The 26,885-nt window shown below is 41.2% G+C and overlaps 1 protein-coding gene across 1 annotated transcript in view; it reads right to left on the bottom strand.

Moving 5' to 3' along the window:
- LOC113893404 (antigen WC1.1-like) overlaps nucleotides 1-25,225 on the bottom strand; it is a 29,918-nt gene extending 4,693 nt beyond the window's left edge. Inside the window, 13 exon segments of the mRNA XM_027543406.1 lie at nucleotides 266-580; nucleotides 1,800-2,114; nucleotides 2,192-2,284; nucleotides 6,961-7,278; nucleotides 7,370-7,678; nucleotides 11,155-11,469; nucleotides 11,543-11,559; nucleotides 14,155-14,168; nucleotides 22,756-23,119; nucleotides 24,145-24,186; nucleotides 24,188-24,347; nucleotides 24,350-24,581; nucleotides 25,193-25,225. Of these exon segments, the coding sequence (XP_027399207.1) occupies nucleotides 266-580; nucleotides 1,800-2,114; nucleotides 2,192-2,284; nucleotides 6,961-7,278; nucleotides 7,370-7,678; nucleotides 11,155-11,469; nucleotides 11,543-11,559; nucleotides 14,155-14,168; nucleotides 22,756-23,119; nucleotides 24,145-24,186; nucleotides 24,188-24,347; nucleotides 24,350-24,581; nucleotides 25,193-25,225 (2,527 nt within the window).
- Between the last annotated feature and the right edge of the window lie 1,660 nt (nucleotides 25,226-26,885).

Below are 26,885 nucleotides of genomic sequence, written 5' to 3'. Positions count from 1 at the left end.
TCACAGTCAAATGACAAGAGACCACAGAAGCTTCATCATCTACTTGGCTGAGAGGGTCAGTGCATGTTATCAGCAGCTGAAATTACTGTATCTAATTAGTTGTTTACCATAACAACAGCAAACAAACAGACACAGAGACAAATACAAATATACACCTACATTTTGTAGACTCAACCAAAACCCATCAGTTAGATTTGAAAATATGAAATCATACTAATGACGTCCTACATGGTTCGCAGTGACACAGAAACAGAGAGTAAGTCACCTGCACACGAGATGTAGGCTTCCTCCTTTGGAAAGCATGAGTTGTAATTCCAAGGGTCAGAAGGACACTGCCAGAGAGAGGGGTCAGTTCTCTGGCACTGGATTCCATCTACCCAGTGGGGTCTAGAACCTTCCCTGAGACCAACAGAGGTGTTGAGACTTCCACTGTCCCCACAGCCAAGCTGACTGCAGATGATGGACACGGTGACATCATCCATGGGGCTGCGGCAGACACTACCCCAGGTCCCGTTGTAGAAAACTTCCAGCCACCCAGCACACTCCTGGTCCTCGCTCACCATCCTGAGGGCCAGGAACTCTAAGATCGAAAGAGAGGAGACAGGACACAGTGAGCACCCCACTCAGTGCTCTGGGTTTTACTCTACCCCAGAAATAGTGATCATTCACCCCGACCCAGTGGAGGAGATGCCCACTGGGTGACAAGACTGACTTTTACCTCCCTTTCACCTGACTTTGTCCATTAATGTCTGTACATCTATTTCTACCACAGCAATGTAGAAATAAACAGAGAGGAAGACCAAACTGGGCAGCTGCAGTGATGGGAGCTGAATCCTGATTCCTGACAAAACTTCTAAAAGAACATGTGAAAGAATGTGATGTGGAGAGTGAGGTGGTTGACAGAATAATGGACCCCCAGAGATGTCCACAGTCTAATCCCCAAACCTGTGACAGTTACATTTCAAAAGGGATCTTACAGATGTGATTAATAAGGACCTTGGGATAGAGACATAAAGCTCAAATATTGTGGATTAACCATGTGAGCCCAGCCTTACACATCTTTAAACTCACTACACTAAGAAATGTATCATCTTTCTCAGCCCCAGTCAGAGGGAAATGTGAGTGAGAGAGAACAGTTGGAAGAGGCACTGTTGTCTGAAGAAGAATAAAGAGGGCCCTGAGCCAAGAAATGAGGCCACACAGAAACCACAAAAGGCTGGGAAAGGAGTCCTCCCCAGAGACTCCAGGAAGAATGCAGCCTTGTGGACACTTGGATGTTGGCCCACAGAGACCCTAGTTAGACTCCTAGCAAACAGAACTGTAAAGAAAAAATCTGAGTTTGCACTATGCCAGGCTCCTCTGTCCATGGGATTCTCAGGCAAGAATGCTGGAATGGGTTGCCATGCCCTTCTCCAGGGGATCTTCCTAACCCAGGGATTGAACCTGCATCTTTTACATCTCCTGCAATGGCAGGCAGCTTCTTTACCACTAGCACAACCTGGGAAACCTAGGATTTCCAGGTGTTACTCCCACAGATAACTGCAGAGTGAGCCCTGCTTTCAAGTGTTAACTGTAAGAAACAGCTCTGTCAGGAAACACTACTGAGAATAAAGGACCAGAATCTCAGCTGCTGCAGGAGGAAGTGAAAGCACCCGGTCTTCACGTCTGCTGGAAAGACAGGCTACATAGGAGGAAGCCTCCTTCTCTGGTCCTTTCAGCATCTCTCCATCAGGGCTCAGATCCCTGTCCTCCAGGGCCCCACCCCCTCCCCCAGCCTGTGGACAGTGTGCAGCGCAGACCTGAGCAGATGACCCCCGCGTCCTCCTTGTGTCTGCAGTCGTGCCGCCCCCAGCCCCGGGAAGGGCACCTCCACACGTGGGACTCATTTCCTGTGCAGTTCAGGTCGTCCAGCCAGATGGGCCCTGGCCCTTCCCCAAAGTGAGCTGACCTCGTGGCATTGAGGGCTTCTCCACAGCTCAACTGCCTGCACACCACAAGGGCATCGTCCAGGTCCCAGCCGTCATCACAGATGGTGCCCCAGGAACCCTGGTCAAGGATCTCCACTCTCCCAGCGCAGAGACCTCCTCCGTCCACCAGACGGAGCTGTCTGCTCTCTGAGAAAAGAGAAATGGGACAATGGGGTGGTGACCTCAGGGGTTGAGTAGCATCTTCTCTCCTGTGGGACCCTCACCTGAGCAGTAGGGGGCGCTCTCCTCTGAGGCCGCAGAGCCTGCTGGTTCAGACGCAGAGTCGTTGCACTGGGGCAGCACCTGGGTCTGGTTTCCTGCAGAAACAGCAACGATCAGGGGTCTGGTTGGGTTGAAGAACAGGAAACTGAATTAAACTAAATAACAACCTAGTGATGGAGTTTGAGATGAAAGCTGTAACAGCAGTGAAGTTATTATAGAGTTCAGTTTCTCCATGGAGAGGTCTGCTTCTGACAGTGCCACAATTTTTGTTTAAGCCAAGCTTTACACTGAGAACGAGTTAAATAGTGTGTTCTATACCTAAATCTGGAGAAAGCAATGGCACCCCACTCCAGTACTCTTGCCTGGAAAATCCCATGAATGGAGGAGCCTGGTGGGCTGCAATCCATGGGGTTGCTAAGAGTCAGACACGACTGAGCAACTTCACTTTCACTTTTCACTTTTATGCATTGGAGAAGGAAATGGCAACCCACTCCAGTGTTGTTGCCTGGAGAATCCCAGGGACGGGGGAGTCCGGTGGGCTGCCATCTATGGGGTCGCACAGAGTCAGACACCACTACAGCGACTTAGCAGCATCAGCAGCAGCATGCATTAATCTATATCTAAATAGAAGAAACAAAGCAAAATCTTTTCTGAAAGATTTCTAAAAGTTTTCATCTTCCATGTCTGTCACCAAAAGAAGGAAAAAAAAAAAAAACTCATACAAAAGAGATCAAATGGAAAACCAAAAGGAAAAAGAAGACATTCCCCAAAATTTCCCCAAATATTCAGCTATTAGAGTTACCTGACAGAGAATTTAAATAGCCCTGATTAAAGTGCTCTTAAGATGAATTGACAAAATGTGTTTCTTGGCAGAGAAATTTTAACAACAACAACAAAAAGTTCTAGAGCTAAAAAGCTTAATATTTGAATTTAAGAACTAAAGAATGAATGTATAAGCACATTAGATCAGCATAAGGCAGTTATTAAAACAGAAGATCAGAGGACAAATATTCTATTAGGTTGGTGCAAACATCACTGCGGTTTCAGACCACGAATTTTAAATCATTATAATTAGGCTCAGACATATCTTTATTAATTAAAATAGGAACCATTACAATCAACACATTTTTGCCAATGAGAAATTAGTTTGTTTTTTCCTGTAGTGTAAAGCTGTGCTTTGGGATTTGAGGAACTCTTGGAAAGCATTTTCTGCCTCCTGTTGGTTGTGGAAGCATTTTCTCTGCAAAAAGTTGTCAAGATGCTTGAAGAAGTGGTATTCAGTTGATGAGAGGTCAGGTGAATATGGCAGGTGAGGCAAAACTTCGTAGCCCAACTCGTTAAACTTCTGAAGCGTTGGTTGTGTGATGTGTGGCCAGGCGTTGCCACGGAGAAGAATTGGTACCTTTCTGTTGACCAATGCCGACTGCACGTGTTGCAGTTTTTAGTGCATCTCAGTGATTTGTTGAGCATACTTCCCAGATGTAATGGTTTCGCTGGGATTCAGAAAGCTGTAGTGGATCAGACTGGCAGCAAGTTTGGCCTTGGGAAGTGCTTTGCAGCTTCTTCTCAGTCCCACCACTGAGCTGGTCATCTCCAATTGTCATATAAAATCCACTTTTCGTCATAGGTCACAATTCAATTGAGAAATGGTTCATCGTTGTTCTGTAAAATAAGAGATGATGCTTCAAAATGACAAGTTTTTTGATTTGTGGTCAGCTCATGAGGCACCCACTTATCAAGTGTTTTCACCTTTCGGCATTTGCTTCAAATGCCAAACGACTGTAGAAGGGTCAACATTCAGTTCTTAGGCAACTTCTCATGTAATTGTAAGAGGATCAGCTTTGATGATTGCTCTAATTGGTTGTTGTCAACTTCCAATGGCAGGCCATTGCACACCTCATCTTCAAGGTTCTCATCTCCTTTGCAAAACTTCATTTAAATAAAATTCTTTATTATTTATTTATTTTTGGCTTTGCAGGGTCTTTGCTGCTGCTCAGGCTTTTCTCTAGTTGTGGCGAGTGGGAACTAGTCTTTGTTACAGTGCGCAGGCTTCTCACTGTGGTGCTTCTCATGTTACGGAGAACAAGCTCTAGGGCTTCTGGGCTTCAGCAGTTGTGGTTCCCAGGCTCTAGAGCACAGGCTCAATAGTTGTGGTGCACAGGCTTAGCTGCTCTGCAGCATGTGGCGTCTTCCTGGACTAGGGATTGAACCCATGTCTCCCGCATTGGCAGGTGGATTCTTTACCATAGAGCCACCAGGGAAGCCCTGCAAATCTTCTTGAACAACCACTGAACTATATGTTCATTAGCAGTTCCTGGACCAAATGCATTGTTGATGTTGCAAGTTGTCTCTGCTGCTTTACGACCCATTTTGAACTCGAATAAGAAAATCACTTGAAATTGCTCTGTGTCTAACATCATGTCTATAGTCTAAAATACATATGAAATAAGCAGCAAGTAATAAACCATTAGCAAAAAAAAAAAAGCAAGAAATACACATTAAATGATGTGTAACATAACCAAATTTATTTAAGAATGCATTCCAAGATCAAATGGCAAATTTCAATAATGCAAAACAGCAATGACTTTTGCACCAACCTAACTGCAGGTCACATGGTAAGTGTCCTGGTTATACTGCTGTGTAACAAATTTCCCCCCAAAATTTAGCCACTGGAGGAAAAAATATATACTTCATTTTGCTTAAGACTTCCTGAGTCAGCAATTTGGGAAAGACTCAACAGTTCTGTTTTGGGGTCTTTCAGTGCTTGCACTTAGGTATCATCTGGGGCTGCAATCAGCTGAGAACTGGACTGAACCTGTGGTTACTAAGGAAATTCCTCATAGTATTTTAGTGGTAAAGGGACATCATGACAGCAACCTAATCCAGAAAGATTTTATATGTTCAGAGAGAAATGAGACAGAATGAACCAAAAACTAGCATTGAGGGATTCCAGTTAAAGGTCATCTGGAAATGTTTATATTATTCTTCTAACTTTTCAGTGTCTCGTATTACATCAAAATTAAAAAAAAAAATGTTAAAAGGTGAAAACAAGTCAGAGATAATTCATTCCTAGGACATCGTCCATAAAAGAAATACTAATAACATAAAAAATAAATAAAATGCTTAGGAAAAATGTAGAAGAAGGTGGACAAAACTTCTGAGAGAAATTCAAGACCTAGCTAAATGGAGGGATATATTATGTCAATGGCTTCCCAGATGGCTCAGTAGTAAAGAATCTGCCTGCCAGTGCAGAAGTGGGTTCAATATCTGGGTCAGGAAGAAGACCTGGAGGAGGGCATGGCAACCCACTCCAGTATTCTTGCCTGGGAAATCCCATGGACAATGGAGCCTGGCAGACTGCAGTCCATGGGTCACAAAACACTTGGATGCAACTTTGTGACTAAACAACAATAAAAATTATGTCAATGAATTGAGAGATCCAAAATTGTCAAAGTCAGTCATTCCCAAATTTCTATGTAGATTAAATCTAATCTTAATCAAAATACTCTTATGCTAATTTTTTAGGGAGTGTGAAAAATAACAAGCAGATTCCAAAATTTAGACAAAATACAAAATACCAAGAATGACCAACACAGTTGGTAAGAAAAGGAACAAAGTTAAAGGAGTTAATATAAAGTAACCCCTGTAAATTAAAATTATCTAGACTTATTATAAAGTTATAGTAATTAAGAAAATGCAGTATTGGTGCAAAGACAGACAAATGATACAGTGGAACAGAATACAGAGTCTTTAAAAAGACTCAGACATATGTGCTCTTCTGCTTAAGATAAAGGTAGCACTGCAGTGGGGAAAAAAGTCTCTCCAGAAAAAGATTCTGAGTGAATTGGATGTCCATGTGAAACATGACTTATCTTACACAGATATCAATCCCAGAAGGAAGGTACAATTACATGCAAGAGAAAAAGAAACTTTTGTAAGATACTCTAAGAGAATATTTTCATGATCTTGGAGAAGGGAAAGTTCTTTTTAAAGGGATATAAGAAGTATTAAATATACAGGGAAAAGTTGGCAATTGTATTAATATTTCCTTCAAATTAAAAACTTGCTTTATCAAAGGATCCTGTACCATTTAGAAAAAGAAAAGACCAAGTGTTAAACACACAAAATAAGTAACATATATTTGTGCCCCAAGTCATTGTCATGCTACATTCTAGCAGCATATTTATAATAGTCAAGAGCAGGAAACAACTCAAATCTCTAACATCAGTTGAATGGATCAATGGCCATGTTATCAATGAAAGCAATATTCTACTGTAATAAAAATGAATAAAGTACTGCTATAAACAACATCATGAGTGAATCCTAAACATAATGTTGAGTCGAAGAAGTCACACACAAAAGAAAACACACTGCATCATTTTATATAAAGTTCAAAAACTGATAAAACACTCTATGATAGTAGAAGTTAGATAAGCAGTTTTCCCTGGAGAGGAGGGAGGCCAGTTATTGGAGGCAACAGTGACTCTTGGGGCTGGGAATGTTCTCTTTGCTGCTCTGGGTACATGACTGAAGTCTACACGTATTGCTTATACACTGTCTTCTATGATCATATGTCAATAACAATGTTGCTTTAAAATATATTATTCCCCTTCACACTTCTTGCCCTAACCTGAAAAATGAGTGAACAATGAGGAGCACCATATTTCATCATGAAACATCTTCCAAAGCCAGTTTTCCCTCACTCTCTGCTCTTGGGGACATTTCACTCCAGGAGCATCCTAAGTACCAATAGCCCTTCCCTGTCTCTTACCTGAGCAGGTCACAGAGGCCGTGTTGCCATGGGAACAGTCAGGACCACCCAAGGCAGTCACAGGGCAACTCCACAGGAAGGACTCTGCACCCGAGCAGTGAAATCGGACTGTTGAGATCTGATCACCTCTCTCCACCAAGTGTGGTCCTCTGGGGGTGGAGATGGCGATTCCACAGCCGAGCTGACGACAGACAACATTGGCATTGGCCAGACTCCAGTGGGAGGCACAGAGCGCTCTCCATCGTCCAGAAATCTTCATCTCCACCTGCCCCTCACATTGAGAGGAGCCATTTGTCATGAGTCGGACTTCTGAGTATGCTGGTAGAAGAAGACAGAGTTTCAGCAAAATCACATGACTTTCTCACCTGAACAGAGTGTGCAGGGAGGTTAGTCCTGACCTGCATCTCACCTGAACAAACAACCTGAGCAGCTCCACTGTGGTGACAAGTGCCCCCTGGACAAGGCACTCTGGGGCACCACCAGAGCTTACGTTCCTCCCCCTCACACCTGAACTCTTCAGCCCAGACCTGGCCATCAGACTCTCTGAAGAGCTCGTGTCCCAGAACAGACACAGCCTCGCCGCACCCCAGCTCTGCACAGATGACCTGGGCAGTGGGGAGTGTGAAGTTTCCATCAGACACTGGGGTCCAGTCTTCTCCAGGACGTACTTCTACTCGTCCTGAGCAGGGTCCATCGTCTCCAACCAGACGCACAAATCCTAAGAAAACAACAACAAGAAATCCAGGTCTATGAGTGCCCATAGACCTGGTTTGGCAATTGGAAACAATGTCACAGGCAATAACGTGAAAATTTTTCTTTTCCAGGAGTGGTGCCTGGAAAGAGAATTGGACAGTTATTTTCAGAATTTCATGAGCAAGTATTTTCAAGACCAAGTTTCTGAAAAGAAACCCTGAAGGATTTTCAGGGTCAGTTTGAAATGGCTGATTTCCAAAAACATGGATTTTGAGGTTAATTAGGAATGCAAATTCCTCATCTAGAGGCCTGGAAACTACAGAGCCCAAGGATACTGCTCTGTAGTGGGCACCAGGCTCAGGTTCAGAGCTGTACTAACCCAGAGTGAAGTAGATCCATGGGCCTCAAGAGGTTAGAGGACTAAGAGCCACACAAGGTTAGAAGGCCATCCTGAGATTTCTGGGGCCAGAATACTGGCCAGTTTTCTCTCAGGAAACAACACTTAAGTCTCTGAAGATAAGGAAAATCATGCAGGCTGGATCTGTGAGTGAGCAATGACAGTAGACAGACTTCTGGCTTAACAGGAGGAAAGCTAGACATTATAACAAGATTTCACACATGTTTCTTAAAATTTTTCACAGTGAAAAATTCCAAGAATTTCTTAGGTGACCTGATTTTGGAAAGTTGTCCAGAAATCAGTTTGGATAGGAAGAAAGCTCAGAGTCATAGGAGAAGGGGCTGGTCATAGCCATCTTTCTTGAAAGCTTAGAATTTATCAAAGAACCTGGGAGAGAGTGAGTTCTCAGTGGGAGCATGTAAAACAGCTGAGGTTTTTAATTACTTCATACTAGACATGTGATGGAGAAGGCAATGGCAACCCACTCCAGTACTCTTGCCTGGAAAATCCCATGGGCGGAGGAACCTGGTAGGCTGCAGTCCATGAGATCGCTAAGAGTCGGACATGACTGAGCGACTTCACTTTCACTTTTCACTTTCATGCATTGGAGAAGGAAATGGCAACCCACTCCAGTGTTCTTGTCTGGAGAATCCCAGGGACGGGGGAGCCTGGTGGGCTGCCGTCTATGGGGTCGCACAGGGTCAGACACGACTAAATCGACTTAGCAGCAGTAGCAGCAGCAGACATGTGAACTTTAGGAAATGCTAAAGAGTGAAGATGAGTTAAAGTATTTTAATCCTGTCTATATGCTGTTTTTTCCTTTCCTATTTGGGTTCTTGAGAAATAGCTACCATGCTATAAAGAAAGAGAGGAAGAGAGCAGAAGGCAAATAGTGAAGTGAAGTGAAAGTCACTCAGTCATGTCTGACTCTCTGTGATCCCATGGACTATACAGTCCATGGAATTCTCCAGGCCAGAATACTGGAGTGGGTAGCCTTTCCCTTTTCCAGGGGATCTTCCCAACCCAGGGATCGAACCCAGGTCTCCCACATTGCAGGCAGATTCTTTACCAACTGAGCTACAAGGGAAGCCCAAGAATACTGGAGTGGATAGCCTATCCCTTCTCCAGTGGATCTTCCCAATCCAGGAGTCTAACTGGGGTCTCCTGCACTGGAGGTGGATTCTTTGCCAACTGAGCTATGAGGGAAGCCCAGAGAGCAAATTAGCCATACATAATTTAGAAATTTTCAAATTGCAAAAGCCTCAATATGGATGAAAGATAGAATATTTGGGGGAAATATTTGTCCAACAAGTTTTTGACACATTTTATCCCCTGTGCTCCTCCCATCAACCACTTCACCCTGCCACCTTTCCCATTTCTCCCACTGCAGACAAGAGAAAACAATCTTAAGAACCACAAATGGGTGCAAAGGAAATTCTGAACAGGAAGAACTTCTGTAGGAGTGGAGTGAGGTAGGGTGTGTAGTAGGTTAAATGGGGAGTGGGTGGGGTATGAAACTGAGAGAGAGACCAAAGAAAAAACTCATGATCATGGTTTGAACTTCAGGGACCATATTTTGGGTAGAGGAAGGTAATCCAAGTAAAAAAGAAACCCACAACATAAAACACTTTATTTAACACACTTGTCTGGTTTCAAAGTATGCTCATGATAATTTATGTATATGGTGAAATTCTTTCTGGTAAAGGATTCTGATTATATAAATATGTGAACTTTGAAGGTTCAGAAAGAATATTCTAACAAAATAAAAATCTACTACAGAAAAACAGGAAAGAACAGAAAAGACCTAAAAGAAATTAAAGACTTGAAGGATCAGCTTGACCACTTATACAATGGTGAGAGAGAAGATGGTCTGCTTGCCTTTTATTATTTATCACTCTCATCTCCCCAGAGAGACACAGGTTAGAACTTCTAGTCTGGTCTGGTTGGGAGTTTGCTCATAGGCAACACATTCTAATTAAAGCATTTTCAGTCAATACTTTTTAGTTGCTATATTAACCCCGAAGATTACAGATTAGGCAGAACATGAAAGAAATATTTGTTATATGCTGTTTTATGTACCCTGATATATGTTAAATGCTTGAATATACACTGAATAATCAAAAAAGTCTTATACACATAAGGATAGACTCTTCTGAGACAAATTAAGACTTTTTTTGTTTTCTATTTGATTTTAAAATTTGTGTGGGAGATTATGTGTGTGAAAACTGCAAGAAAGTTTGTGGAATAGAAGGCTGATGTCAGTTGATAAGGATATTAAATATAATAAAAATATATCCTTCTCTGGTCTCTTGCTGTACAGACATCCTGCTTTCTTAGGCACACACAGCATCCTCCACACCACTCCTGGACCATCAGTGCTGCTCAGAACACCCCACATGTGCCTTTTTCAGTTCCTATTACAGTCCCTCTCCCTCCCAGCTGCCATAACTCTCTTCTACCTTCTTCAAAAATTACATCTGTCCCATTACTCCTATTCATATCAAACAAACCCCCAAATTCAATTCTCTTAAATCATTGAAGTCATCAGGTATAAACTATATAATTTCTTACCATAAAACACAGAAATTATATTACTTCCACTTTTGACTTGTCAGTGTATGGCTAAGTGTTCTTCCAAAGTTTTGGCCTATACAGATGTCTTAAAAGAAAAAATGGGCAGAGAATCTCTGATAGTAACAATCAAAGGAGAACCTATGACTCAGAGCACTTCATCCAAAGTTCTCTGGTCTTACCTGCAAAGGCCTATGAATATTTACATCTAAAATTTCAAAAGAGACTTGCAATTTGGCACAAATCCATCAATTCCTGTCTCATGTGATTGATCTTCATCTTCATTATGAAGATCAGTTTTCATTGGAATAGTTTAATCTACTATGTCAGTAAGATTACTGGAGAAGAAATAGCAGAGACTTACAGCAGGAAAGTAAATGAAGCACATCACCCACAGAAGCTTTGTGCATTCACAGAGGACGGGTCTGTCTCAGTCCTCTCTAGCCCATCTATATCCTATTGCCCCAGTGATCGGACACCAGCTTCCATGGCACTTTTCATTCTGCCATCACAGGGCAATACACTGACCATACCTGAGCAGACGACTCCTGCATCGTTGTCATGACTGCAGTTGTGCACTCCCCAGCCCCGGGAAGGGCACTTCCACACGTGGGATTCCTTTCCTCTGCAGCCCAATGTGTCCAGCCAGATGGGCCCTGATCCTGCCCCAAAGTGAGCAGACCCCATGGCATTGAGGGCTTCTCCACAGCCCAGCTGCCTGCACACCACGCGGGCATCGTCCAAGTCCCAGCCGTCATCACAGATGGTGCCCCAGGAGCCCTGGTCAAGGATCTCCACTCTCCCGGCGCAGGGACCTCCTCCGTCCACCAGGCGGAGCTGTCTGCTGTCTGAGGAGAGAGAAATAGGATAACGGGGCATTGACAAGGGGGATAAAGGTCTTCTGTCCTGTGGGACCTTCACCTGAGCAGTAGGGGGCGCTCTCCTCTGAGGCTTCAGAGTCCCCTGGTTCTGACAGGGAGTCATTGCACTGGGGCAGCACCTGAGTCTGGTTTCTTACAGCAGTGATAAGAGAATAATAACATTGAAAATGGGCAAAAACAGGAAATATTACACAACTGAGTAGGGTGAGACAGAAGTGTTAACCTCTGATTTGTAGAGTTCTGCACAGCATCTGAGAAAGACTTAAAAGAAATGTTAATCTCTACCAGAAGCAATTGAATGAGTTCAGAGTCACAGGTATGGGCTGACTGCTGAATGGATTCCTTATAAATCACACACACATTGGTGCCCTTGACCTGAAAGTTAAAGGGATTAGATTAAAGGAAATGGAGTCAGGACCCGGCCTCATCAGAAGCCCTAGGTAGCAGCCATGAATCCTCTATCGTTAGAATCATTCTCCTTGGTACAGTCATGCAGAATTGAAAAACAAATGGACATTGAGATGTCTTGGTTTGCCCCAGAATATTTCACTGATGGCTCTAAGCTTCAGACTCCAGATCTGGATACTTTGTTTTAAGAAAATGTGATCTCTTTGAGTGGATTGGGCAACCTTGCACGAGAAATGTCTCAGGTGATATTGACTGACATTGACCAGATTCCACTGGGAATCTTGGAATGCTGCTTCTTCTCTCAAGTAAATATTATCTTTTCTTGCACTTTGTGTCAGGAATCACTATTATTCAAAGTTAGGGGTTATTTGTTCTCCAGGGGGAAAATATTATGCATTTATAATTTTACCATAGAGCAGAAATAGGTTAAATTCTTGCTCTGAAAGCATTTGAACAAACGATACTGACAGACTCACTGTGTTGTTCTTCTTTAATATATAAAAAGCAATGTAAAGAAAGGTTAAATGATGTCTATTCAGTGTTGCATTTTAAGTGAATGATGAAGTAGAGAATAAAATTTAGAATTTTATACTTTCATGAAGAAGGGTTCCAATGGAGGGGTTCACAGCAGGCCAGTGGTCTGCTGGATACAACTTTAAATGCTATAAAATGTTAGATAAAAAATGAAGATATTAGACATTTGTGGACACGATATGAACTAGACATGCTAAAATTCTAAAGAATGGAGATCATTTCATTGTTAACCAAGGATCTGAAGCTTCTCTTTATGGGAATTTCCCAATTTGTTGCCGGGGTTAATGGATCAAAATGTGACAGAGAAGCCTGCATGATTTGGGGGTTACCTGGTGCTGCAGTGACAAAACTGGAGATTTGAGAGCCTCTCTCATATAGCAGATTTTCTCCTCAAATATCTGCCCAGTAAACACGCTGTCAATGGCAGGAGGCCAAAGAACTGTATCAAACACCTTGCAAACAGAGTGGATATTCCTTCATCCCCCTGACTGCTGAGCTACCAAAACATTCAGGTTTTCAATTATAAACTCTAAAAGCCCATAACACAGGGGCAGAGAAATCAGAGGTAGACTGAGTGCTACAAATACTGCAACCCAAACTTGTTACAGCTCAACCCTAGCTAGTATTTAGACATCTGGGTGGTCTGAACCCCTTCTCCCACTTGCTTAACAAAACAGAATATGAATCCTTTCAGGTGTTAGAAAATGTATCTGGGATATCTTATTTTCTTATGCATCATTTTTCTCATTCAGTTAAAAATTGCATGGTATGTAAACAGATGGATGACATGACAAATTTAAAAATTGAAAAAAGGAAGGTAAGAGAAGGTAGAGACACACATGCTAGATATGCTGGACTTAGCAGATAAGGATTTTAACTATGAACAATGTGTTTAGGGGGAAAAGAGGAAAGGAAAGAATCAGTAGGTGAAAAATGTTAACAAATAATTGTAACTATAAGAAAATCAAAGGAACAGTTGCCAACTGAAAATGAAATATCTAGAATTAAGAACTGAATGAATAGGTTTAAAAGAATTTTAGACAGAACTGAACACAGAATTAGTGTCTTAGAGGAGTCCTAAGAGAGATGAGGAGGAGGAAAAAGGGAAGGACGAGAAGGAAAAAGCGGGGGAATAGGAGGAGAAGAGAAACAGAGACAGTGCTGCAGAAGTAATATTTGAAGATATAATAATTAAGAATTTTTTAAATGGATAGAAGTCTATGAAAACCTCCACATCTAGTAAAGCTGCAAAAAATCAAAGGAAAATCTGGAATAAATTTTTTAATACCAAAGAAAGAAAAAAGGAGAGAAAAAGGAACATGAAGCACATGGGTCAATTAAAAGGAAATGGAATACTGTATTGGGATGACCCAGAGGGATGGTATGGGGAGGGAGGTGGGAGTGGGGTTCAGGATTGGGAACACGTGTACACCCGTGGTGGATTCATGTTGATGTATGGCAAAACCAAAAACAATATTGTAAAGTAATTAGCCTCTAATTAAAATAAATAAATTTAATTTAAAAAAAAGGAAATGGTAGATACTAACCCAACAATATCAGTAATTGGATTTGCAATCTAATTACAATGGATTAGATACTTCAAATTAAAGCCCCTCTACTAACTGGGAAACGGCGACCCACTCCAGTGTTCTTGCCTGGAGAATCCCAGGGACGGGGGAGCCTAGTGGGCCGCTGTCTATGGGGTCACACAGAGTCGGACACGACTGAAGCGACTTAGCAGCAGCAGCACTAACTGATAAACCAACAAAATTTGTGTAAATGCTACCTGCAAGATAGTCACATTGTATATGAGAGCGAAGAAAGGTCAAAAGTAAAATGATGGAGGAAAACATATATATTATGTGAATACTAGGCTTCCCAGGTGGTGCTAGTGGTAAAGAACCTGACTGCCAATGTAGGAGACATATGAGACATTCAATCCCTAGGTCAGGAAGATCTCCTGGAGGAGGGCATGGCAACCCACTCCGGTATTCTTGCCTGGAGAATCCCATGGACAGAGGAGCCTGGCTGGCTACAGTCCTTAGCAAAGAGTTGGACATGACTGAAACGACTTAGCAAGCCTGGACACATGTGAATACTAACTATAAGAAAGCTGCAGTAGCTATAGCAAGGTCACAGAAAGGAGATTTTAAGAGAAGATGTGCTAATTTAGTTAAAGAGGATATTTTCATGATCATACAGTGGTACGCCCTTAATAAAGATATTACAGATATCAGAATCCAGGGAAGATATCGAAACATAGCTTTGAAATACAGAATAATACTTGACAGAATGAAAAGAAGAAATAGATAAAATAACAATCAACCTGGGGGAACTTTAACAAATCTTTTTCAATACCATGCAGGCCAGGCATACAAAAAAGAAGGAAGACTATAGTAGATGTAAAACACCACAATCAACACATTTAGCTAAATAACATATAAAGACCAATGCACCCAATAATGAAAAAATTCAGATTATTGTAAATGCACTAGGAACATTTATCAAAAATGACCATATGGTAGGACAAAAACCTTCAGATAATTGAATTTATACAGAGTATTTACTCTGACCACAGTGTAATTAAATTAAGAATTAATAAGAAAATACAGTTAGCCATCCTTATTTGGAGAAATTAAGCAACACCCTTCCAAAACAGTACATGGGTCTGGGAATAAATTTAAACCTTAGAAAATATTGTGAAATAGTGATTGCAAAGATATGATATAACTAAATTCTTCTAATGTAACTAAAGTAGTGCTTAAGGGAAATTTATACCTTAGATTTAGAAAAGAAGAAAGGCTGAAAATGAAAAAACATGTAAGCTTCTATTTAAGAAACTAGGAGAAGAGAAAATAAAGCCTAAAGGATACAGAAGTTGGGATTAACAAAGAAAAGAACAAAAATTAATTTTAAAAAAGAAGGTAAGGATGGTGGTAGTGATGGTGGTTTAGCCCCTAAGTCAAGTCCTACTCTTGCGACTCCATGGACTGTGGCCCACCAGGCTCCTCTGTCCATGGGATTTTAGGAAAGAATATTGGAGAGGGTTGCCATTTCCTTCTTCACGGGATCTTCTTAACCCAGAGATTGAACCTGCATCTCCTGTGTTGCAGGTGGTCTCCTGCATTGCAGGCAGACTCCTGCATTGCAAGTGGATTCTTTACTGCTGAGCCACCAGGGAAGCCCAAGGTAAGCATGATAGAGAAAACAGAGGAAAACCTTTCAAACATGGCTCCTTGAAAACTGATAATCACTGAGCAATACTAACGAGAACAAAGAGAAAATGAAGTTAACAATACCAAGAATGAAGAAATGTCACCATAAATCATATAAATTTTTTTGGTCATAGTTTTATTGAGATTAAATTTACATATCTAATGTGGATAAATACTCAGAAGATATTCAATTTCTCCACAACCTTGCCAAAACTTCTTCTTTTTTTTTTAATCACAGCCATTTTGAGAGGTGTAAAATGATATCTCTTATGGTTGTGATTTACATTTCCCTGATGACTAATAATGTTGAGCATATTTTCCTATACCTATTGGCTATTTCTATATCTTCTTTGGAGAAATGTCCATTCAAGTCTCTGGTTAATTTTTTAATTGAGTTATTATGTTTTTTTTCTTCTTGTTGTTTTGCACTTGAGTTTTAGGATTTCCTTATATATGTTGCAAATTGTCTATTTTTGCCTGTTCTTTTGGTGTCATATCCATGAAATCATGAAATAATGTATATTTATTTGGTGAGGAACTAAATTATCAGGTATCTAAAATGTAATCTGTATATGTTGATGATATTACAACATCACACACAGTAAAATAAATTCAGATTCAGTAAGGTTATAGATTCATCTCACATGCTAGTAAAGTAATGCTCAAAATTCTCCAAGCCAGGCTTCAGCAATACGTGAATCATGAACTTCCTGATGTTCAAGCTGGTTTTAGAAAAGGCAGAGGAACCAGAGATCAAATTGCCAACATCTGCTGGATCATTGAAAAAGCAAGAGAGTTCCAGGAAAACATCTATTTCTGCTTTATTGACTATGCCAAAGCTTTTGACTGTGTGGATCACAATAAACTGGAAAATTCTGAAAGAGATGGGAATACCAGACCACCTGACCTGCCTCTTGAGAAATCTGTATTCAGGTCAGGAAGAAACAGTTAGAACCGGACATGGAACAACAGACTGGTTCCAAAGAGGAAAAGGAGTATGTCAAGGCTGTATATTGTCACTCTGCTTATTTAACTTATATGCAGAGTACATCATGAGAAATGTTGGACTGGAAGAAACACAAGCTGGAATCAAGATTGCCAGGAGAAATATCAATCACCTCAGATATGCAGATGACACCACCCTTATGGCAGAAAGTGAAGAGGAACTAAAGAGCCTCTTGATTAAAGTGAAAGAGGAGGGTGAAAAAGTTGGCTTAAAGCTCAACATTCAAAAAAACGAAGATCATGGCATCCGGTCCCATCACTTCATGGGAAATAGACGGGGAAACAGTGGAAACAGTGTCAGACTTTATTTTTCTGGGCTCCAAAATCACTGCAGATGGTGACTGCAGCCACGAAATTAAAAGACGCTTACTCCTTGGAAGGAAAGTTTATGACCAACCTAGATAGCACATTCAAAAGCAGAGACATTACTTGCCAAAAAAGGTCCGTCTAGTCAAGGTTGTGGTTTTTCCTGTGGTCATGTATGGATGTGAGAGTTGGAATGTGAAGAAGGCTGAGCGCTAAAGAATTGATGCTTTTGAACTGTGGTGTTGGAGAAGACTCTTGAGAATCCCTTGGACTGCATGGAGATCCAACCAGTCCATTCTGAAGGAGATCAACTCTGGGATTTCTTTGGAAGGAATGATGCTAAAGCTGAAACTCCAGTACTTTGGCCACCTCATGCGAAGAGTTGACTCATTGGAAAAGACTCTGATGTTGGGAGGGATTGGGGGCAGGAGGAGAAGGGGATGACAGAGGATGAGATGGCTGGATGGCATCACTGACTTGATGGACGTGAGTCTGAGTGAACTCTGGGAGTTGGTGATGGACAGGGAGGCCTGGCATGCTGCAATTCACAGGGTCACAAAGAGTCAGACATAACTGAGCGACTGAACTGAACTGAAGGTTATAGATATTCTTTACTCAAATTATAAAATTATTTGAAGAAAATAATATGATGCTTGGGGCTGGTGCACTGGGACGACCCAGAGGGATGGTATGGGGAGGGAGTGGGGAGGAGGATTCAGGATGGGGAACACATGTATACCTGTGGCGGATTCATTTCGATATATGGCAAAACCAATACAATATTGTAAAGTTTAAAAAAAAAAAAAAAGAAATAATTTTTTGTAAAAAAAAAAAAAAACCTCCTATATCCTCGAAGAAAATAATCTGATTAAAAGCTATTTGAGATGAAGAATGGCATCTGAAACACTGCATTAAAGGCAGAATTCATAAAAGTAAAACATAGTATATTTGATCATATAACCACACCACATACACAACCCTAAAGACATATGCAAAAAATGGGGTACTTTCAGAAGTATTTAAGAAAAGCAGTAAGTGGTGTTAATTTGTAGAGAGTTCCTATAAATAGATGAAATTTTAAACATTCTAGAGAAAAAATATAAACGATGATGGAAGATATCTTATCTGAAATACCTTTAAGTATTTATTTGTTTATCATGTCCACATTCCACGACAAATACACACACATATATACCCCTGAATGAAAGTTCCACTAGAGCAAGGACCTGCATATCTTATTTACCCCATGTTTCTGCTATTAGGATGGTGATTGCACATTCACCGTTCAACAAGAATGCATGGAGAAGCTTTTCTAAATACCATGATGGGGCTTGATAAATATTATTGAATGAATACGTAGATGAATAAAATTCAGTGAAATAGAATTTCTTTAAATTCACAGTAATCAGCAAAATAGTAAAGCAAATATAAATTAATAGTAATGTTTTCTGATAATGGTGCATATAAAAAATAATTAGTACATAAGCACAGAATTAATTTATATTCAAATTTCCACTTACGTGATTTTTTAAAAGTTTTTCTTAAATTTATTTTTGGCTGTACTGGGTCTTGGCACTGCACGTGGGCTTTCTCTAGTTGTGGTGCACAGGCTTAGTTTTTCCATGGCATATGAAATCTTCCTGGAGTGTGTGCATGTGTGTGCTGTTTCTTCAGTTGTGTCCAACTCTTGTGACCCAATGGACTGTAGCCTGCCAGGCTCCCCTGTTCATGGGATTCTCCAGGCACGAATAGTGGAGTGAGTTCCCATGCCCTCCTCCAGAGAATCTTCCAGACCCAGGGATCAAACCTGCATCTCTTATATCTTCTGCACTGGCAGGCAGGTTCTTTACTACTTCCTGGATGGGAGATCAGATTCATGTCCTCTGCATTGACAGGTGGATTTTTAACCGCTGGACCACCCGGGAAGCCCCACTTATGCAATTTTCAATGGACAATTATTAAATAAATTCTAAGCTACTGTTATGTGTTATTCAGTATGACATTGGTCAAGCAAAGATTGCTGTAAAGAGAGAAAACTCTTTAAAAAGGGAATATATAGTAAAAGTCAGGGGGAAAAAAAAACAAATAGCTACCTAGTAAGGCAGAAATGTGTGCAGTAGACTCAAATAAATTTTCTAAGAAAGATTTGTATTTAGAGGAAGCAAAATTAACCAAAAAAAAAGACACAAAAGAATTGTAAGTGAAAGAAATACACGTAAGTTCAAAAAACACAAGAAAATGGCAGTGTAAATGGCTCTTGTCATAAAATATGAGAACTTGTGTATTCTTTCCACATCATCCTACCAAACTTGCTACCCTCTTCATGCAGAGAACCGCTCAAAAAATGATGGCAGGGCCTCTGTGAGGTGATTGCTCACTTTCAGGGTTAGAGACTTCACCACAACCCATTTTATGGTGCTTTATTGTTGAAAAAATATCATAAATAAAAGTCCAATAGTTTAACACTACTTTGGCCTTTGAATGAAAAGACAAAGATATGAAGAAACAGAGGCAAGGAAAGGGACAAATCTCTGCTTTTGAAATATCTATCTCATTTATTTAATCTATCTCATTATATCATTTGTAGATTTCAGGCACTGCCCAACATATCATCAAGGTATACCTGAATGGGGTGTGTATGGAAGGTGGGGAATAAGAGAGAGAGAAATGTTGAAGGAAGTAAGGTGCTATGGTTTGACTATTTGTCACCCACCAACCACTTTTTGTTGAATTCCAATTCCCAGTGTAATGGTATGAGGCACTGGAGCCTTCTCAAAGTCTTCCAAAAAGGATGAAAGGAAACACTTACAGAGCCATTTATTATGAGGCCGAGATTATCCTGATACCAAAACCAGACAAGGACACCACAAGAAAAGAAATACTGGCTAATATCCCAAATAAATATAGATGCAAAAATCCTCACAAAATATTAGAAAACCAATTCAATGATACCTGAAGAGAATACTGGACAACCCACTCCAGTATTCTTGCCTGGGAAATCTAAGACAGAGGAGCCTAGCTAGCTATAGTCCATTGGATCACAAAGTATCAGGCACAACTTAATGACTAAAACAACAATAATAATAACAACACCAAGACCAACAAGGATGTAAGGATGGTTCAATATTCACAATTAAATCAATGTGATACACCAAATAAGATAAAGGCAAAAATCATACCCTTTCAACACATGAAGAACAAATATTTGACAAAATTCAACAGCTGTTTATGATACAAAAGGTCTTTACAAAGTAGATATAAGGGATTATACCTCAACAAAATAAATATCATATGACAAACCCTCAGCAAAACATCCTACTCAACTGTAAAAAGCTGAAAGCTTTTCTTCTGAGATCAAACACAAGGCAAAAATGCCTACTCTCATCACTTTTATTCAACATAGTTTCGGTAGTTCTAGTCAGAATCATCAAGCAAGCAAAAGAAAATAAGAACATCCAAATCTGAAGGAAGAGTCAAAACAGACACTATTGAAACTTTAACACATTGTGAAAGATATTAAAGAAGGTACAAATAAATTGAAAGATATTCTGCACTCATGGATTGGAAGACCTAATATTGTTAAAATGATCACACTACACAAAACAACCTACAGATTGCTACCATCCTTATCCAAATTTCAATGAAAATTTACACAAATATGGAACAAGGAATTCTGAAATTTGTGTGGAACCACAAAAAAAAGTGACTAGCCAAAGAAATCTTGAGACAGAATGACAGAAGGGTCGTGCTTCCTGATTTCAAACTATATTACAAAGCTGTATTAATCAAACAGTATGGTATTGCTATAAAAAATGGACACAAAAATCACTGGAACAGAATAGAGATCCCAGAAATAAACCCAATATATGTGGTCAATTAATTTATGACAAAAAGTAGAGATTATAGCATTGGGAAAGGACTGTCTCTTCAAAAATGGTGTTGTGAAAGCTGGATGGTTACACGCAAAAGAATGAAACTGAAAAACTCTTACACCATTCACAAAAATTAACTCAAAATGGATTAAAGACTTGATCATAAGTCCTGAAGCCATAAAAATCCTAGAAGAGGGAACTTCCCTTGTGGCTGTGGTAAAGAATCCACCCACCAATGCAGGAGACTCAAGTGTGATCCTTGATCCAGGGAAGATCCCAGATGCCACGGAGCAACTCAGCCCGTTCGCCACAACTGTTGAGCCTGTGCTTTAGAGCCCGGAACAGCAAACTATCAAGCCCAGTGCCACAACTACTGAAGCTCAGTGCCCTCCAGCCTGTTCTCCTCAACAAAAGAAGCCACTGCAATAAGAAGCCTGTGCAATGCAATGAAGAGTAGCCCCTGCTCACTGCAATTAGAGAAAACCCCATGCAGCAACAAAGACCCAGCACAGCAAAAATAAATAAATTTTAAAATTTATTTAAAAAATCCTAAAGTAAAATTAGGATGAAAAGGTCCTGACATCAATCATCATGAGGATATTTTGGGTTTGATGCCAAAAGCAAAAACAACAAGAGAAAAAAATAAGCATTGAAACTACAGAAAGCTAAAAAACTTCTGCACAACAAAGGGAAAAGGTCACAAAATGAAAAGGTAATTTATGGAGTTGGGGAAAATATTTGCAAATTACATTTCTGACAAGGGTTAATATCCAAAATACTTAAAGAATTCATACATCTCAATAGCAAAAGCAAACCACAGACAATTTGATTAAAAATGGGCAGAGGACCTGAATAGACCATTTTTTTTTCAAAGAAGACATAAAGAGGGCCAAGAGGTACATGAAAAGGCACACAATGTTATGTCATCAGAAAAATGCAAATCAAACTATAATGGGGTAACATCTCACATCTGTTAGAATGGCTTTTATCCAAAAGACAAGAAAAAACAGGAGTTGGTGAAAACGCGGAGAGAAGGCAAGCCTTGTGCACAGTTGGGCGGGGCGGGGAGGGGGGAATGTTGAGTTGATGCAGCCCCTATGGAGAACAGTATTGAGGTTCTCCAAAAATTAAAAATAAAACTGTCATATGGTTCATCATTTCACTTCTGGGTATTTATCTGAAGGAAACAAAATACCAACTTGAAAAAACTGTGCAACCAAATGTTCATTGCAGCATTATTTACAATAGCCAAACAACGTAAGTCTTCACTGATGGATAATGTGATATGTACGTATGTCCGGCCAACAAAAAGTAAGAAATCCTGCCATGTGTAGCAACATGGATGAACCTTGAGGGCATTATGCTAATTGAATAAATACCATATGATCTAATTTATATGTGGAATCTTAATATCAATACCAAAAAAAGGGGGTTCAGAGATGCCGAGAACAGTTCGGTGGTTTCCAGAGGTGGATTGATGTGGGCAAAACAGTTGGAGGTAGTCAAAAGGTACAAACGTGCAGTTTAAAGTGGAATTCCATGAAGATGTAATGTACAGCATGGTGACTACCATGAATCTGTATTATATACTTGAAAGTTGGTAAGAAAATTCCTCCTCATAATCAAAATAATTTTACTGAATACATGATGATGGATATTACTAGACTTATTGTGGTGATCATTTACCAAATATACAGAAATATATAAGCTTTACATTTAACACCTGAAACTAAAACAATGTTATATGAATTATATCCAAATTAAAACTCTAAATAACAAGGTTGAAATGTGGATTAAATTAGCTCCATCCTAACGTCATTTTGTGGACCCAACTTTAACTCATCTCTTAGATATTTTAAAATATAAAATCTCACTACTGACATCCTACAGGGTTGGGACAGACACAGAGAAACAGACAGCAAGTCACCTGCACACGAGATATAGGCTTCCTCCTTTGGAGAGCAGGAAGTGTAATTCCAAGGGTCAGAAGGACACTGCCAGAGAGAGGTATCAGTGCTCCGACACCGAATTCCATCTACCCACTGGGGTCTAGAACCTTCTCTGAGACCAACAATAGTGTTGAGGGTTCCACTCTCCCCACAGCCAAGCTGTCTGCAGATCACGGACACAGTGATGTCTTCCATGGGGTTGCGGCAGACACTGCCCCAGGTCCCGTTGTAGAAAACTTCCAGCCACCCAGCACACTGCTGGTCCTCGCTCACCATCCTGAGGGCCAGGAACTCTAAGGTTGAAAGAGAGGAGACAGGACACAGTGAGCTTTCCCCAGTGCTCTGGGTTTTCCTCTTTCCCAGAAATCGTGAACACTCACCCCTGACCCAGCTGAGGAGATACCACTAGGTGACAAGACTGAAATCTGTCTCCCTTTTACTTGACTTTGTCCATTAATGTCTGTCTTTCTATTTCTACCACAATGATGTAGTGAATACGAACAGAGAGAAAGACCAACATAGGCACCTGCGGGAAGGGCCCTGAGCCTTGTTTCCTGATAAAACCTGTAAAAGAGCATGTGAAAGGGATGTGGGTAGTGGAGAAACAGGCAGAACAGTGAACCCACAAATGTCTATGTTCCAGTCTTTCAATCCTGTGAATGTTGCCTTATATTTCAAAAGGGGTTTTACAGACATTATTAAGACAAGAAACTTAGGAGCTTGGGATGGTGAAACTAACCTGCAATATTATGAATTAACCATATAAACCCAATCTAATTATCCCTAAATTGGAATACTCTTCCTGAGTGTGGTTAGAGGAAGATGAGACACTGAGGAATGGTCAGGGGAGGGAATGTTGTCTGAAGAAGAAGATGGGCTCCAAGCCAAGGAATGAGGCCATAGGAACCAGAAAAGACTGGCAAACGAGTTTCCCCAGGGCCTCCAGGAAGAACGCAACCCTGTGGACACTGGGGTGTTGGTCTACGGAGACCCTTGTCAGACTCCTAGGATATAGAACTGAACAGAGTAAATCTGTGCTTTCATTACAATGTCAACAGGATCACCAGACTGTACTACCACAGGGAACTGAAGGAGAGCCCTGCTTTCATGTGGAAACCGCAAGAAACGGCTACCAGGAAACACTGCTGAGAACAAAGGACCAGACTCTCAGCTGCTGCAGAAGGAAGTGAAAGCACTTAGTCTTCACGTCTGCTGGAAACATAGGCTCCATGGGAGGAAGCCTTCTTCTCTGGTCCTTTCAGCATCTATCCCTCAGGACTCAGACTCCTTTCTTCCAGGGCCACCCCTCCCCCTTCCTGCGGACAGTGTGCAGCCCAGACCTGAGCAGATGACCCCGCGTCCTGCTTGTGTCTGCAGTCGTGCTGCCCCAGCCCCGGAAGGGCACTTCCACAAGTGAGACTCCTTTCCTGTGCAGTTCAGGTCGTCCAGCCAGATGGGTCCTGATCCTGCCCCGAAGTGAGCAGATGTCGTGGCATTGAGGGCTTGTCCACAGCCCAGCTGCCTGCACACCACGTGGGCATCGTCCAGGTCCCAGCATCATCACAGATGGTGCCCCAGGAGCCCTGGTCAAGAATCTCCACTCTCCCGGCGCAGTGACCGCCCCCATCTACCAGGCGGAGCTGTCTGCTGTCTGAGGAGAGAGAAATTGGACAATGGGGCGGTACCCAGGCAGGGTGGGGGTGGTGGGGGGCTGCGGACGAGAAGCGTCTTCTGTCCTGTAGGACCCTCACCTGAGCAGTAGGGGGCACTCTCCTCTGAGGCTGCAGAGCCTGTTGGTTCAGAAAGGGAGTCGCTGCACTGGGGCAGCACCTGGGTCTGGTTTCCTGCAGAAATAGCAATGATCAGAGGGACATGAGTTACCGGAAGATAGTGAAGGATAGAGAAGCCTGGCGTGCTGCAGTCCAGGGGATAGAAAAGAATTGGACACGACTGAGCGACTGAACAGCAGCACATAATCTTTGCTGTTACATTCACTGAGAAGTGAATGTGTCTCCTCTCTTGAAGTTCTGCTGACCTTTGTGAATTCCTAGTAAGTTATAATGCTGCTGCTGCTGCTAAGTCACTTCAGTCGTGTCTGACGGCAGCCCACCAGACTCCTCTGTCCTTGGGATTCTCCAGGCAAGAATACTGGAGTGGGCTGCCATTTCCTTCTCCAATGCATGAATGCATGCCAAGCCTTCCCAGTCATGCCCGACTCTGTAGTAACAGAAGGGAGTTAAGATAAAGTTGCTTGACTTTCAGCACTAGGTCTGGAAAACATGCAGCCTCCTGTGAAATCACTGAGGACTTTTGCTTTAGGGCAAGTCTGCCCTGTTGAGACACTCATCGTGTGGAGATGGTCATATGCAGGTCTCTGGTCACTCAGTTCAACCCAGGTGACCTTCCAGTTGCCAGGCTTGTCCTCATGAACCATCTTGTATCCGCAGCCCAGTTGTGTCCTCAGATGATGTCAGCCCAGCTGATACTGGGCTACAACCTGATGAGACTCCAAGACAGTACAAATCAGAGCGCTTCCCAAATTCCTTTCCAACTCCAGGAAATCGTGAGCAAAAGTAAAAAGGGGTTTTAGGATGGTAAGTTTTGTTGGAAATTTGGTTATGCAGCAATAGTAACCAAACTTATAATTACCACACACTACTAAGTATTTACTGGAGAAGGCAATGGCACCCCACTCCAGTACTCTTGCCTGGAAACTCCCACGGACAGAGGAGCCTGGTAGGCTGCAGTCCATGGGGTCGCAAAGAGTCGGACTGCTGAACGACTTCACTTTCACTTTTTCACTTTCCTACATTGCAGAAGGAAATGGCAACCCACTCAGTGTTCTTGCCTGGAGAATCCCAGGGACGGAGGTGCCTGGTGGGTTGCATCTATGGGGTCACACAGAGTTGGACACGACTGAAGCGACTTAGCTTAGCTTAAGTATTTACTGAAGACAACTGAAGTGTTTGTTTCAGAACAACTTGTATATGCATATGCATAGCATCTTTATCCATAATGGCCCAAATTTGGGATGCCACCTAAAACACATGACATTGCTTTTGGAACAAAGTAACAGGCAGAAGCTAGAGGGGTGAAGGAGGTTATTAGCAGAAGCCTAATGGGCTTGGGCAATGCTGTCATGAGGATTGAAAGGAAGTGAGGAAATACAATTGGGGCTGAAAGAAAAATATATGTTGATATTTATGCAAAATAAAATGGTTGCTGTAAGTGACTAGATTTTGAAGTACTTTGTTACCCGGCAACAGTAACCGAAACACCTTTTTTCAGTCTCAGTAACTATAGAGCAAAACAAGCAAAGCAGTCACTAAATATTTAGAACATTTGAGTGGGGTGATTTAACAAACATACCTCTCAAAACTAGAGAATACACCTTATTCTAAGCACTTATAGGTCATTTTTCAAGGCTGATCATATATTATACAAAAAGTGAGATCCAAAAATTTTTCAAAGGGTAAAATAATTAAAAATATGTTTGTTTTGTTTTGTTTTTTACTAAAGTGGAATTAAGCTAAAAACAAAAGACAAATAGTAAAATCTCCTGTTATTTGTTTTGTAGCTAAGTCATGTTTGACTCTTTTGCGGCCTCAAGGGCTGTAGCCGATCAGTCTCCTCTATCCATGGGATTTCCAGGCAAGAATACTGGAGTGGGTTGCCATTTCTTTCCAAAACCTTCTGTAGTGAGGTATAATTTTCATGCATTAAAATACACATATTTTGAGTATGTTTTCATAAGTTTGACAATTGCCTATGCCAGCATAACCATTATCACAGTTAAAATTCAGAATATATAGGATTATTCGCAAGTTCCTATGTGCCTCTTGCAACCAATAAAAGCCCCAACCCAGATCCAGGCAAATACTGATCTGTCTTTTTATTATAATAGATTAGTTGTATTTTTTGAGAATTTAATAAAATCATACAATATGGAATCCCTTTTAGATGGCTTCTTCATTTAGCATGCTTTGAGATTTTCTGTGTAGTTGGATTTATGAGTAGCTTTTTTTTCTATTGTTAAAGTCTTACATTGTATGACTATGCCAAAGAAAGTTTTCCTTTCTTTCACTAAAGAAAAT

The sequence above is a fragment of the Bos indicus x Bos taurus genome, chromosome 5, assembly GCF_003369695.1.
Source record: "Bos indicus x Bos taurus breed Angus x Brahman F1 hybrid chromosome 5, Bos_hybrid_MaternalHap_v2.0, whole genome shotgun sequence".
Lineage (NCBI taxonomy): Eukaryota > Metazoa > Chordata > Mammalia > Artiodactyla > Bovidae > Bos > Bos indicus x Bos taurus.
Note: the sequence above shows the minus strand (reverse complement) of the source record. Positions and strands in the feature narration are given on the sequence as shown.